Below are 13,005 nucleotides of genomic sequence, written 5' to 3'. Positions count from 1 at the left end.
GGCTAAATTACAGCATTTTTACTATGAAATTCTTTACACCTACTGAAAAAGGAAATAGCTCTCTTCCTGAACTAATGGATAGACCTTTAAGATAAAAGGAAGTTGTAGAACAAGACAAAACATGACACCATTTTTGGGTTAAAAAAGCCACACAAAACAAAGCATTTCAGTATGGGTTTATATGTCTAAATGTATAGAAAAATACTGGGATGATTGTGTTCCAGACCGGTAACAGTGTTCCACTCTAAGGAGTGAGGTCAGGATTGAGAGGCCTTCAGCCTTTTTTTTTTTTTTTTTTTTAGCATCTTTATTTGCGTATAATTGCTTTACAATGTTGTGTTAGTCTCTGCTATATAACAAAGTGAATCAGCTATATGCATACGTATATCCCCATATCCCCTCCCTCTTGCATCTCCCTCCTACCCTCCCTATCTCACCCCTCTAGTTGGTCACAAAGCACCGAGCTGATCTCCTGTGCTATGCAGCTGCTTCCCACTAGCTGTTTTTTTTTTTGTTTTTTTAAATTAATTAATTTATTATTTTTGGCTGTGTTGGGTCTTCGTTTCTGTGCGAGGGCTTTCTCTAGTTGCGGCGAGCGGGGGCCACTCTTCATTGCGGTGCAGGGGCCTCTCACTATCGCGGCCTCTCTTGTTGTGGAGCACAGGCTCCAGACGCGCAGGCTCAGTAGTTGTGGCTCACGGGCCTAGTTGCTCTGCGGCATGTGGGATCTTCCCAGACCAGGGTTCGAACCCGTGTCCCCTGCATTGGCAGGCAGATTCTCAACCACTGTGCCACCAGGGAAGCCCCCCCACTAGCTGTTTTACATTTGGTAGTGTATATGTGTCCATGCCACTCTCTCACTTTGTCCCAGCTTACCCTTCCCCCTCCCCGTGTCCTCAAGTCCATTCTCTACATCTGCGTCTTTATTTCTCTCCTGCCCCTAGGTTCATCAGAACCATTTTATTATTTAGATTCCATATGTATGTGTTAGCATACGGTATTTGTTTTTCTGACTGACTTCACTCTGTATGACAGACTCTAGGTCCATCCACCTCACTACAAATAACTCAATTTCGTTTCTTTTTATGGCTGAGTAATATTACATTGTATATATGTGCCACATCTTTATCATTCATCTGTCGATGGACACTTAGGTTGCTTCCATGTCCTGGCTCTTGTAAATAGTGCTGCAGTGAACATTGTAGTACATGACTCTCTTTGAATTATGGTTCTCTCAGGGTATAGGCCTTCAGCCTTTTAAAAATGTTTTTCCTTATATATAGAATGTGTTAATGTGTCATGAAATTAAACAGTTAAAAGGAGTTACTATAATTTCAGAGAGCTGTCTTTTCTGATCTTCATCCTCCTGGCAGATAGTTTCTGATACTTAAAATTTATTTTTGTCAGGCATTTTCAATGAAAAGTCCAAGATCAGAATATTTAAAACTCTTGGTGACCCTTGTGATCATATGCCCATCACTTGGCAGATTTAGGAACCTGAGACCAAGGCAGGGACTTGGTTAGTGGCAGGGACTGGGACTAGAATCTGGGTCTTGAGGGCTGCACAACACTTATGCTCTTCATAATGAGAAGAGAGCTACTAAAGGAACTACTAAAGCTACTAAAGGAACATGGCAAAACACTGACTACATCATCTGTGATAAAAAGATTGCGTTTTCACATACTAGCTTTTCTGAAGTTATTTGGGCTTTAATGTATTCAGGCAAGAGCAGTTGGATGGTCCTAGGAATAAAAGTACCACAGAGCCCTGGCTGACTGTGGCAGGGCCTGCTGCTGGGAGAGTGAATAGGCCTCTCCCTCCCAGCAGTGATCAGGGCAGTGGGTAGACTGATCTGTGGGAAATGTTCAACCCTAGGTCAGAAAGGATGGAAAAGACTAATTTCCCTAGGGAGTATCAGGGAAAAGCTTGCATCTTGCTGGATTTTGCTGCTGTATGTGTTTTGGATTCTAACTGAATATTCCCAGGTCATAGACTTCTTTTGGCGGGAACATAAAGACTGACATGATTACATTTTATATCTTTTCTTGGAGCTTTTTCATCCATATAAAACCATTCTCTGACAGTCCGATACCTAGGCCTTGAGAACCGGCTGATGTGGAGAGGATTTTTCTTACCGTGGGAATAGATTTTGCTATGCCTTCTAGTGTTATTGTAACCATTAAACTTTTCTCTCTCTATGCTGATCACTCCTGTGAACAATAGGCCATGTTCTTGGTTTTATAAGCATATGGCAGAGTTGAAAGTGGATCACAGTTAGCTTTCTGAGGCAGGGTTGGTAATTATCCAGACCCGATTCTGGGTTTGTTTCTTCTTTCTTATTAACAGGACACTAACTTTTTGGAACTTGACTTGTATAATCAGGTCTCTGGTTCCCTTTCAGACTTCCTGCTGACCCCTCTGTCACCCACGGCCAGTCAGGGCAGTTCTTCATTCTGCGTTGGGAGTCTGGAAGAAGACTCTCCCTTCCCTTCCTTTGCCCAGGTAAACCTGTTGCTTGTGAAGCAGCCCAAGGGTATTTAACATGAACTCTGATGCTTGTTCTTTCTGGAAATCCCTCTGTTGGAGATGGGGAGACTTACAGGCTAATGTTGCACTGACTCTAATAACCATGGAAGGCTTTTTAAAGATGGAAGGTCATGGAGTTAGTCTCAGATATTACCATAGACTTACCAAGGAAAGTGGCTAAGAGTAGTTGAGGAAGAATCAGGAGTTTTAATTATTTAACACATCAATAGATACTTTTATACTGAGCACTGTTCTAGGGGCTGGGGATATGTTAGTCAATTTTAACTGGTCCCTGGTTCTAGGACCTCTGATTCAGTGGTATCTGTTACATACAATAAACCATTCTTCTTCACTTTGGGAAAGGGAAAGTTGTCTTGATTATCCTGTAAGTAGCCAAATCAGCTTTCTTGAGGAGTTGGGTTGGAGGCAACACTAGGCTAGTGAGATTTGATGTCAGATCAGTATTAATCTTTAAAACAAGCAAAACACTCAGCATTCCTGTATTCAGATAACTGAGGAAGATGGACAGACAGCTTGACAAGCAGCCTTGTAGGAGGTTAGTGTTCACTTCTTTGGGGCTAGTTTGGAATCGTTAGCTTAACAGTTCTTTAGAGCAGTTAGTTGATCTGGGTATTTCTCACGTACAAACGGCAGTTTGTGCTGAGGAATAAGCAGGAATTGAACTTTGGTGAGGAGAGTCTTTGAAGTCAAGGAGGATGAAATAATTGAGAGCAATCCTGAGAATGAACTGCTAGGTTTCAGAGGTTATAAGCAAGTGGCTCCTAGGAGTTAGGTCAATGCCTAAGTTGTTTTTTTAGCTAGGTTTTACTGCCATTGCTTTTTTCAACTTTATAGTTTGAAAAACTTCAAACTTAAAGAGTTGAAAGAATAGTATAATGAACATTCATACCTTTCACCCAGATTTACCAGTTGTTACTATTTTGCTATATTTGCTTGCTTTTCTCTCTCTTTTTTTTTTGCTATGTTGAAAGTAAGTTACAGACCTCATGAATGACACTTGACAACTAAATACTTGGGAGATACATGCCCCCAAAATGACATTCTCCTGTATAACTACAATTACCATTATCACATCAAAGACAGCTGATTTAATACTATCTAAGATGCCACATATTTTTATTTTCCCATTTGTTTCGGTGTCCTGTATTGTTTTCAGTCAGATTTAATCAAAGACTATTCATTGCATTTAGGTTTTCAAGTCTCTTTAGTGTCCTTTGATCCATAACGGTTCCTCTGGCTTCTGTTTTTTTGTTTTTTACCTGTGACATGGATATTTTTGAAGCATCCAGACCAGTTGTTCTATAGATTATCCTATAGTTGAGATTTTTCTGATTGTTTATGAGTGGACTCAGGTTAAACATTTAAACATTTTTGTCAAGATTAAAATATAGGTGATATATTTTAATGACCTTGGAAGAGTAAGATGATTCAGATGTCGTACTATTGGACCCCAGACTCCCAGGGACCAAGGGAGCAGATCATCAAAGTGTGGCACATGATGAAGTTTATCAGTGAAATCAGCATCTGCCAGTTGAACTCATCTTGCACAACATGCAAGCCCCACTTTGGTAAACATTTAGGACAGGCATTCCTACTTGTATCTTCTTGGGGTTGTCTTTTGGTAAAATTCACCCTGCTTTGAGTGGCATGGTATGTGTGGCAGCTGGGATGCATAGTGGCCCTCAGCACTTACAAAGCTGGTCTTGGCCAAGTGGGATGAAAAATTTCCTCACTCAGGGGCAAGAGGAATTGTTGTTCTGATTTTACTGTACTTGCAGGAATATGGTTTATGGCTGGATCTAAAAGTTAATAGTTAAGGAACTATTGGAAAAGCAAAGACCACAAGGTAACGAGGGCTGTGGGAGCAGTTTCGAGATAAAGTTAAATTGATTTTTGTGGCCTTAAGTAACTGAGGTTTGATAGCCAGGTGGTTTGTTTTAAAATTGGAAGGTCCTGTACACTCCTTATTCTAAGAGGTTGATGTTTTTAGGAGTCTCCAGAAGAGTAGGAAAATTTGTCAGAAGCAGGCAATGACACAGAGTCAGGATTCCCAGCTTCAGAATCTGAGTATGAATCTCTTGTGCCTTCTTTGCAATATGCTTTACCTGTTTGCTAAGGAACAACTGGTTTCCCACCTTGTGAGTTTCATTGCCAGTTCCATTGGTCAGGATATAGAGGACATGACCAAAACAGTGTTAAGGAGAGAAGTATCTAGAAAATCTTTTTCCCAGAGGGGTAGTTGGTTCTTTGTCTCCCGTACCAGTCGGTGTCAAGGTAGGAGTCTGGAGAAGAAATGGCGTCAGTTACTTAAATTCTTTCCTCCCCTTTCCCACTTTGGCAGATGCTGAGAATTGGAAAAGCAAAAGCAGATGTGTGGCCCAAAACTGCTCCAAAGAAAGGTGAGAACAGCCCTCTGGTAAAGGGGAAATTTGGCCCCTTTCAGAAGGTAAAAGGCTCTAGTGTTGTTTCTACAATTTTAACACTGGTGTTTTTTTAGGTGAAAACAGCTTAGGTCCTCCTGCCCCTGTGGACAGCGATGGGGAGAGTGATAACTCAGACCGTGTTCCTGTGCCCAGTTTCCAGAATTCCTTCAGCCAAGCTATTGAAGCAGCCTTCATGAAACTGGACACGCCAGCTACTTCAGATCCCCTCTCTGGTAAAGGCACAGAAGTGGGGTGCTCGGCTCAGGGCTGTCATTCCCTCCTGGATCCAGTGGCAGACATCACTAATCAGTTGCATTTTTCCCTCTGAGCCTCAGGGCTCACATTCTAGTGTCAACTAACATTCCATTTGGTACGTTAGCACCTTTTTGCACCCCAGATTAGTTCTTTTGAGGCCTTGGTGTGAAATTCTGAGGACCTTTTTTTTTTTAACCTTCTAAGACACAGTGGTGGAGGGTGGCTAATAGATGAAGAAGGTCAGGCTTGAAGCACACCCCCGCTCTGTGGTGTTCATGAACTAGATAAGAACAACACTGGCATTTATGCGTGCTTCCTGTGTGCCTGGCGTTGTGCTAATTTTATTCTCCCAATACCATATTAAATGGGTATAATTCACATTACAGACGAGGAGCTGGGCTGGGGACGTAAGTGATGTACCTGAAGACAAACACCAGAGTGTGCAAGGACTGGTATTTGAATCCAGGTCTAATTCCAGAGCCTGCACTCCTAGCTGCCTGCGACTATCATTAATGAAAACTGGCCAGGGGCAAGGCGATGGCATTCTAAGCTAAGCTGTTTCTGTTTTCTGTTTAGAAGAGAAAGGAGGAAAGAAAAGAAAAAAACAGAAACAGAAGCTCCTGTTCAGCACTTCAGTCGTCCACACCAAGTGACACTACTGGCCTGGCTACCTTCTCCATCTGGTTTTCTTTTTTCTGCGCTTTTGTTTTGCTGCTGTAATTTTTAAGTATTTGAGTTTGAACAGATTAGCTCTGGGGGGAGGGGGTTTCCACAATGTGAGGGGGAACCAAGAAAATTTTAAATACAGTGTATTTTCCAGCTTCCTGTCTTCACACCAAAATAAAGTATTGACACTCACAAGAGATCTCTTCCTGCCACGGTTTTTAGTTTGTTGCCAGGTTAGTCTTTTTGACCCATGTGTAGTTAGTTTTTCTTAACCTGAACTAAGTTTGAGTCCCTTGGAGCAGCCCACATCAGTGTTAGTGTTACAGCATTGCTCTGCTGTGACATCTTGTGTCAGGGCACCATGCTTTCAGCACACCTAATAGTTGAATCTTTTCTATCTGTTCAGTTCTCCTCTTGTTATCTTTAAGAAACAGAGGGATGGGAATAATATGGATTTAGGACACCCAGCTTAAATTGCAGTTTTTCTTCTGACAAATAACCACGCTGTGGTGTCAGACCCAGGTTGCACTGGCATGTGTGATGGAGGGTTTTGCCTCTTGAACGTGGCTTCTGTTTGGCAAGGAAAGCTGTAACTGTCATTGACGAAGGAAGCTTGGGGACTTGGCAACCTTTGGATCAAGCTTGTTTCAAGTGACAGTGGCCTGAGTTACAGGAACAGAGGAGCCTGGCACACCGGAGGAAGAGCAGGACAGGTTTAAAAGCGGTGGGCTTGCCCACTGCCTCCCTGTTGCCTAGAGCAGTCTTATGCCTTGGTTTCAGCTAAAGTTGGCTGATGTGAACTATTTTGCTGCTTAATAAAGTAACCTCTAGGTGTAATAGACGATGAAGGCCAATAGTTGGAATAAATCACCTCCACAAGCATTGTGAGCATTCTGGTTTCTTTAAGATGATTTCAGGGCAGCTTTTTTTATTTTTTTTTTTAGTATTTATCTGTTTGGTTGCACTGGGTCTTAGTTGTGGCTGGCGGGCTCCTTAGTTGTGGCATGTGAACTCTTAGTTGCAACATGCATGTGGGATCTAGTTCCCTGACCAGGGATCAAACCTGGGCCCCCTGTATTGGGAGCACTGAGGCTTACCCCTTGCACCACCAGGGAAGTCGCTAGACATATACTTTTTTTTTTTTTTTTTGTGGTACGTGGGCCTCTCACTGTTGTGGCCTCTCCAGTCGTGGAGCACAGGCTCCGGACTCGCAGGCTCAGCGGCCATGGCCCACGGGCCCAGCCGCTCCACGGCATGTGGGATCTTCCTGGACCGGGGCACGAACCCGTGTCCCCTGCATCGGCAGGCGGACTCTCAACCACTGTGCCACCAGGGAAGACCTATACTTCTTAATAGATTAATAGCTACTATGAGCTTGAGCAATTCGAGTAATGCCTTTAGGTCAGGCCTAAAGGGTTCTTGAGCTGGGTTTAACTCTAACCTCCCATTCTTAAAAGGAAGAGATCCTGGGTCAGGAACTCTTCTGGGTGGATGAAGGGGCATGTGAAGCAAAAAATCACAAATCTTCGTTAAATATTTAAGGGACTTTGAGTGATGTCCATTTCATTAAGGAGAAAATAGGTCCTAGAAATGTCTTTCATAGGTAGCAGATCAAAACTGATCATAGTCTCTTCTCCCTCCTAATTCCTGTGAGTGCACTGTCTCACCTGCCTTCAGGTACCAGGCAGGTAAAAGGCAATGGGGAAGGGTGGAACTGCGGAAAACTACCAGAAGTTGTCAGCTGCTGCTTGACTTTGTAATAATGAGGTCAGGTGAGACCAGGTTTTTTCCCCACTCAAAACTGCAAGAACTGTATTTTTTGTCAGGTTACCTGGTTAAGTATTGGTAAGGAATCTGGAATTCTTAAGGTCCTGTGGGTCAGTACTGAGACCAGCTATAGATCTGTGCCAGTTTAGTTGCTGTGTCTCACTAAAACTGCTACTCTGAATGACCTGGATTACTTAGGGCCCATCCTAGGGGCAGGGGTACAAGGTTTCAAGTGGGAGGCTGTGCATCTAGTACCACATGGGGAGCCAGTTTTCCAGCCGAGGGTGGAGGGGTGAAAGAGACTAGGCCAAGCATGAACTTCACATGCGCACTAAATACTACAGAAGCCAAATACATTTATTAAACCTGCTCTCAGCCAGGCAGTTAGATACAAAGATGTCTATAACTCCAGGGGCTTCACAACCTCCAGAACCACTTAACCAGGCAATGCTGGGTAAAGGTGACTTCGATTAGTTTTAAGCAAATAAGTCCATTTTGAGCTGGTCACTTGGCCTCTGGTCAGCAGTCATCCTGTTTGAGAAGTACAGAAGATGCTGCTGCCTCCCAGAATGTCCTGTCCCAACAAGTGGGCCCTGAGGCTGGGGCACAGGGCAGTCTGTAGAGGTTCACTCCATTGCCTCAGCAGCCTCCTCACCACCACTGTCTGAAAGCTCCTCCCCAGCCGACGACTCCTCTAGTAAACAGCTTCTTGTGACAGACTTCTGGATAGCCTCTCGTTCTCCTGAAGAAAGTACAGTATGGGTGATTAAAGATGTCTTTGGGAGTGGCCTTTCATTCAGCTGGAGGAGGAGGCCAGTCACTTGCTCAGTGGGCACAGGGCTAGCGTGCCTTACCTTCATCAGTGCAGTTCTGCAACAGGATCAACAGCTGTCTCCTGTTGTACTGAATCAGGAACTTCTGACATGTTCTGATTGTACCTGGTATATGAAAGAGCTTTGTGGTCAACAGCTTGTGAAAAGTGTTTGCCTCAAGAGTCTTGCAGAGCTAGGAAAAAGTATCTTGCTCTTGGCAGGAGAGCAGGAAGACCCACCCACCACTGAAGACTGAACACTGAACTTGTTACCTATTGGAAATGAGACATATCACATGCACCCATACCTCCCACGTGTAAGGTGTTGAGAAAACACGGGTAATGGTGTCCTTTGTTCTCCAAGTATGTGATAAAGGGAAGAGCTGACCACACAAGCCGGTAGAATTCCTTCCTGCATCGAAGTAGCACTATTCCAGTATAGGCATTGAGGTATCGCACTACAGCAGGAAAAAAAAAATCATTTGGGGAAACTGGATTCTCGGGAATGGGTTAAACATCTTGGGGTAATTCAGAGCCTATGCGCTAGAGATCCTTCAAGGCAGTGGCAGCTGGGATGCATCAGTAAGCAAGAACTGATTTCTGAAGAAAAAAAAATTAGGACAGACCTTCATTTACAGAAGGGAGAGAAACAACATCCAGTGCCTCGCACACCACTCAGAATTGGTGAATTCAGAATTTAAAACGGTCTTCTAATCGACTGACTAGTTAATGAATGGGTGGGGAGCGTATAGATCCATCTTCCTCAGAAAACCCTTGGCTGAAAAGCAAGTTGCTCTGCAACTGGTCTATGCAGGTTCTTGTAGCAGCCAACTGGGTCTCACCTGATGTAGGAGAGTTGTGCCTACGTGCATTCCTTATACTGGATTCAATTTTGAGTAGATGGTAAGAGAATGAGTTTACATAGAGTGCCTGTTGAAAGGGCCTTCTACATTTACCTACACACATTCTGTACTTCACAGGCCCTTTTCAGGGTTAATTTTGACAATGTTTTTTCCATGTGATGTCAACGTAACCAGTCAAGTAACTTAGAACCATACACGGCTTCCCTCATTTAATTTTCACCATCCTGTTAAACAATACATATGTCAAATAGGTACAGGGGGTTCTTGCCCAAAGTCTCACTGCTTACTGCTCTTAGCTCTCCGCCTAACTCTGGACTCACGCAGACTTTGGGCTCGGATCCGAGATTCCTAAAAAGGACGATATCTTTTTAAAATTTATTTTGCCCCACCCCCACCCCCCTCATGTGGGATCTTAGTTCCCCCTCCTGGGATCGAACTCGTGCCCCCTGCATTGGAAGCGAGGAGGCTTAACCATTAGGCCTCCAGCAAAGTCCTAAAGGATTATATCTTACATAGGACTGTGCACAGGGCTTGGCAGTTGCTGGGGTCGCTTGTGCCCCTTCTTTCTCCCTCCTCTGGCCACTGCCCCCTCCACGTCCCGCCAGCCCCCGGTTCCCCAGCACCCTCGCACCCGCGAAGCCGATGGAGCAGGCGGCCGCGCCGAAAGTCCCGTGCACGCGGGCAATCGTGTCCCGTACCAGGCCGCCCAGCACTCGGTCCTCCAGACTCAGGCGGCAGCGGGGGTCGTCAGACACCACTTCACAGAGCAGGTACCTAAGGCGGGCGAGAGGGCGGTGAGCGCGGGGCCAGGCCGCCGGGGACCGGGCAAGGGTCTGCTTACCTGTGCTTGAACCGCACCATTGCGGCCTCCGCCTCCAGCAGGCGGATCCGCAAACCGGATGTCTGCTTTCTGGTCGGCGGCCAATGGGAAGTTGTCCTGGCAGCCACTCAGAGGGAGAGGCGGAGCTAGAATGTAGGCGGAGCCCCGTGTCGGTCTCCTTCGAGCTCCTCCTCCCTCTGAGGAGCGCAGGCGGCCTGCTCAGATATTCGCTGATTTGAGTTGTTTGGGAGCTGGATTCCAAGATAGAACACCTTGTGCTGTGATGGGTGGTTACGCCCCACGCTGGAGTTTCCACCGCTGTGTAGGACGCAGCCGCGGCATTCGGAACCTCCAGGACGTTTACCTTCTATTAGCTTGCAACACAGTCGTGTGTGCACTTATATTTTCTCCCCAAGATGGACGGTGGAACTTTTGAAGGCAACACTTTGCACTCACAGGCGAGGGATTGACAAAGGGGAAATCAGACCCTTATTTTCAGATTAGAGCTCGGTTTAATTTCCCCATACAGCCAAATATGTTATTACTGCTTAGGCCTTTCAACAACCTTATGGAGTCGGGTGTATTGTCTTGTTTTTTGTTTGCAAAAACCATCCGTGGTCTTTATATTTTCTGTGTGGAACAGAAATGCACAAAGAAGCAAATAAAAATAAATTATAATCCCAGCACCGAGAGAGAATAATTTATAATGTAGTGGGTTTTCTTCCTTCATTTTCCCCCTGTGCCAGCAGTTCTCCAGTGAGGTCCAGGAAGCACTGGGTTTTCTGAGACTCTTTCAGGAAGTTCCCAAGATCAAATTACTTTCATAATAATACTAAGATGTTATTTGTTTCACTGTCTCAGAGTGGACAGTGAAGTTTTCCAGAGGCCACATAACAGTGCTGACATTATTGCTCTGATGGCTAAGAGAATTGTGTATTGTGTTTTAAACACTTCTCAGTTTTAACAGACATGGTAAATATCAATATATCCCACAAAACAAAAGCTCTTTGGGATCCTCAATAATTTAATGAGTGAAAAGGGGTCCTGAGACAAAAAAAAAGTATGAGATGAGAACTTCTGCCGTATGTTAAATCATATTTTTCCTTTTATTTTCTTTTTAAGAATAGGATCATACTGGACTTCTCTGGTGGCGTAGTGGTTAAGAATCCGCCTGCCAATGCAGGGTACACGGGTTCGAGCCCTGGTCCGGGAAGATCCCACATGCCGTGGAGCAACTAAGCCCGTGTGCCACAACTACTGAGACTGTGTGCCACAAGTACTGAGTCTGCGTGCCAAAACTACTGAAGCCCGCGTGCCTAGAGTCCGTGCTCCACAACAAGAGAAGCCACCACAATGAGAAGCCTGTGCACCGCAAGGAAGAGTAGCCCCCCGCTCGCCGCAACTAGAGAAAGCCCACGCGCAGCAACAAGACCCAAAGCAGACAAAAAATATATATATATAGGATCATACTGTTTAGTACTCTTCTTTTTTTCCCCTTGAATATCTTTATAAAAATTGTCTTCGTGTGGCATAACATACATAAAGCGCATATTAAGTGTACAACTCATTGAATTTTTACATACGTATAGACTTTTGCAACCATTGCCCACATTAAGAGAGCATTTCCAGCACCCAGGAAGGTTCCTGTGCCCTATCCCAGCCATAAACCTTCCCAGAAATGGCTTCTATTCTGACCTCTATCACGATAGATTAGCTTTGCCTGTCCTTGAACTTTATATAAATATAAATCTCCAACAGCATGTTTGTGTGTGCGCGTCTGGCTCCTTTCTCTCAACATATTGTCTGTACGATTCATTCTTGTCATTTGACTATATTTTAATGTCAACTGTTCTTCAAGGTTATTTTTCAGCTGCTAAACTGGTCAATATTCCCACGATGGACGTTTAAATTAGTTCCAGATTTTCTTGTTATACCCAGCACTTTGATGCCCAGCCTTGTAACAAGCTCTTTATATCCATCCCTGATTATTTGTAGACCTGTCATGGACTTGGTGGGCTCTGTGAGGTCCCTGAAGGGAGTCGGGTTTCACAACCGATTGTTTGCAAGATCTGGAATGAGTTCTCAATTTTTCCATCTCTCACTCTAAGTCACCTTAAAAGAGGGATGCTAAGGAAGTAAGGGGAAGAGGGAGAGCTGTGGTCCTGCTGAGGGACCAGGGCTCTTTGCCCCTCACCCAAGAACCACCTCTTTATCCAAAAACTGTTCCCGCCAGCGTCCTCCTTTGGTCAGCAGGGGGCGTCAGAGGCTCGTAGTGCGTGGAGAAAGTCTCAGCCTCTGAGCTTCCCCCCTCCCCTCCCGTCCCTACAGTAACTCCCCTAACACTTCCCAGCCTTCAACTCACTTAATCCAAACACCGCGCCAATTTCATAGATGCCGTTGGAGCTTTCAGCAAAGTCACACATCCAATAAGGAGCAGGATCAGAATTCGAACTCCAGGCCATCCGACTCCGTGGTCCTTGCTCCGGTCCACACCGCTGATGTCCTCCGGTGTACGGTTTCGCTGTCCCCTTCGTATACACTGGAGAGACTACAGACGTAAATTAGAATCTCCTCTCCGTCGTTTACCAGCCACGTGCTGTGAGGCGGTTGATTCGCGTCTCCAAGATCTCAGTTTCCTCATCTGTGCAACAGGATAATAATGGTCCCTCCCTCATGGGTGCATATGAAATTTAAACCAGATATCGTGGGCAAACGCCTGGCACAGTGAGTGCACAGTAAACGCAGATTTGAGCGAATGATTTACCGCTACCCGCAGGCATAGCCCCAGGGGAAGCACAGCGGAGCGGTCCTGGGCTTCCTCTCCTCCGACCAGGCCGGGCGGCCTGCCTGGA

The 13,005-nt window shown here is 45.1% G+C and overlaps 2 protein-coding genes across 4 annotated transcripts in view; one reads left to right on the top strand and one right to left on the bottom strand.

Moving 5' to 3' along the window:
* The window catches only part of RNF10 (ring finger protein 10), a 31,399-nt gene extending 25,308 nt beyond the window's left edge, over positions 1-6,091 (top strand). For 2 of the 3 annotated variants that reach the window (XM_027124556.1, XM_027124559.1), the window contains 4 exons: positions 2,403-2,503; positions 4,890-4,947; positions 5,046-5,204; positions 5,803-6,091. In XM_027124556.1, the coding sequence (XP_026980357.1) occupies positions 2,403-2,503; positions 4,890-4,947; positions 5,046-5,204; positions 5,803-5,879 (395 nt within the window). In that variant the 3' untranslated portion in view covers positions 5,880-6,091. Of the gene's footprint in view, positions 1-2,402; positions 2,504-4,889; positions 4,948-5,045; positions 5,205-5,612; positions 5,728-5,802 lie in introns of those variants that run through there. The other variant, XM_027124558.1, reaches the window with a different exon arrangement.
* Positions 6,092-7,995: 1,904 nt separating this feature from the next.
* Positions 7,996-10,262, bottom strand: POP5 (POP5 ribonuclease P/MRP subunit). Its single transcript, XM_027124555.1, has 5 exons — positions 10,175-10,262; positions 9,965-10,107; positions 8,779-8,928; positions 8,514-8,597; positions 7,996-8,401 (listed from the first exon to the last, which is right to left on the bottom strand). Exons 1-5 carry the CDS (start codon positions 10,192-10,194, stop codon positions 8,286-8,288), a joined length of 513 nt encoding a protein of 170 aa, XP_026980356.1. The 5' UTR covers positions 10,195-10,262; the 3' UTR covers positions 7,996-8,285.
* Positions 10,263-13,005: the final 2,743 nt, after the last annotated feature.

This window comes from Aethalodelphis obliquidens, unplaced genomic scaffold, assembly GCF_003676395.1.
Source record: "Aethalodelphis obliquidens isolate GAN/ISIS:26980383/991018 unplaced genomic scaffold, ASM367639v1 scaffold28, whole genome shotgun sequence".
In the NCBI taxonomy this organism is placed as follows: Eukaryota; Metazoa; Chordata; class Mammalia; order Artiodactyla; family Delphinidae; genus Aethalodelphis; species Aethalodelphis obliquidens.
The sequence above is the reverse complement of the archived record's forward strand: the minus strand, read 5'-3'. Positions and strand labels throughout refer to the sequence as shown.

Excerpts from the sequence above, each read along its gene's own strand:
- POP5 (XM_027124555.1), bottom strand. The coding sequence starts at position 10,194 with ATGGTGCGGTTCAAGCACAG. Across the intron at positions 8,929-9,964 it reads CTGCTCCATCGGCTTCGCGG|TGCGATACCTCAATGCCTAT; the intron begins GTGCGAGGGTGC and ends TTCCTGCTGTAG. Across the intron at positions 8,402-8,513 it reads GCAGAACTGCACTGATGAAG|GAGAACGAGAGGCTATCCAG; the intron begins GTAAGGCACGCT and ends TACTTTCTTCAG.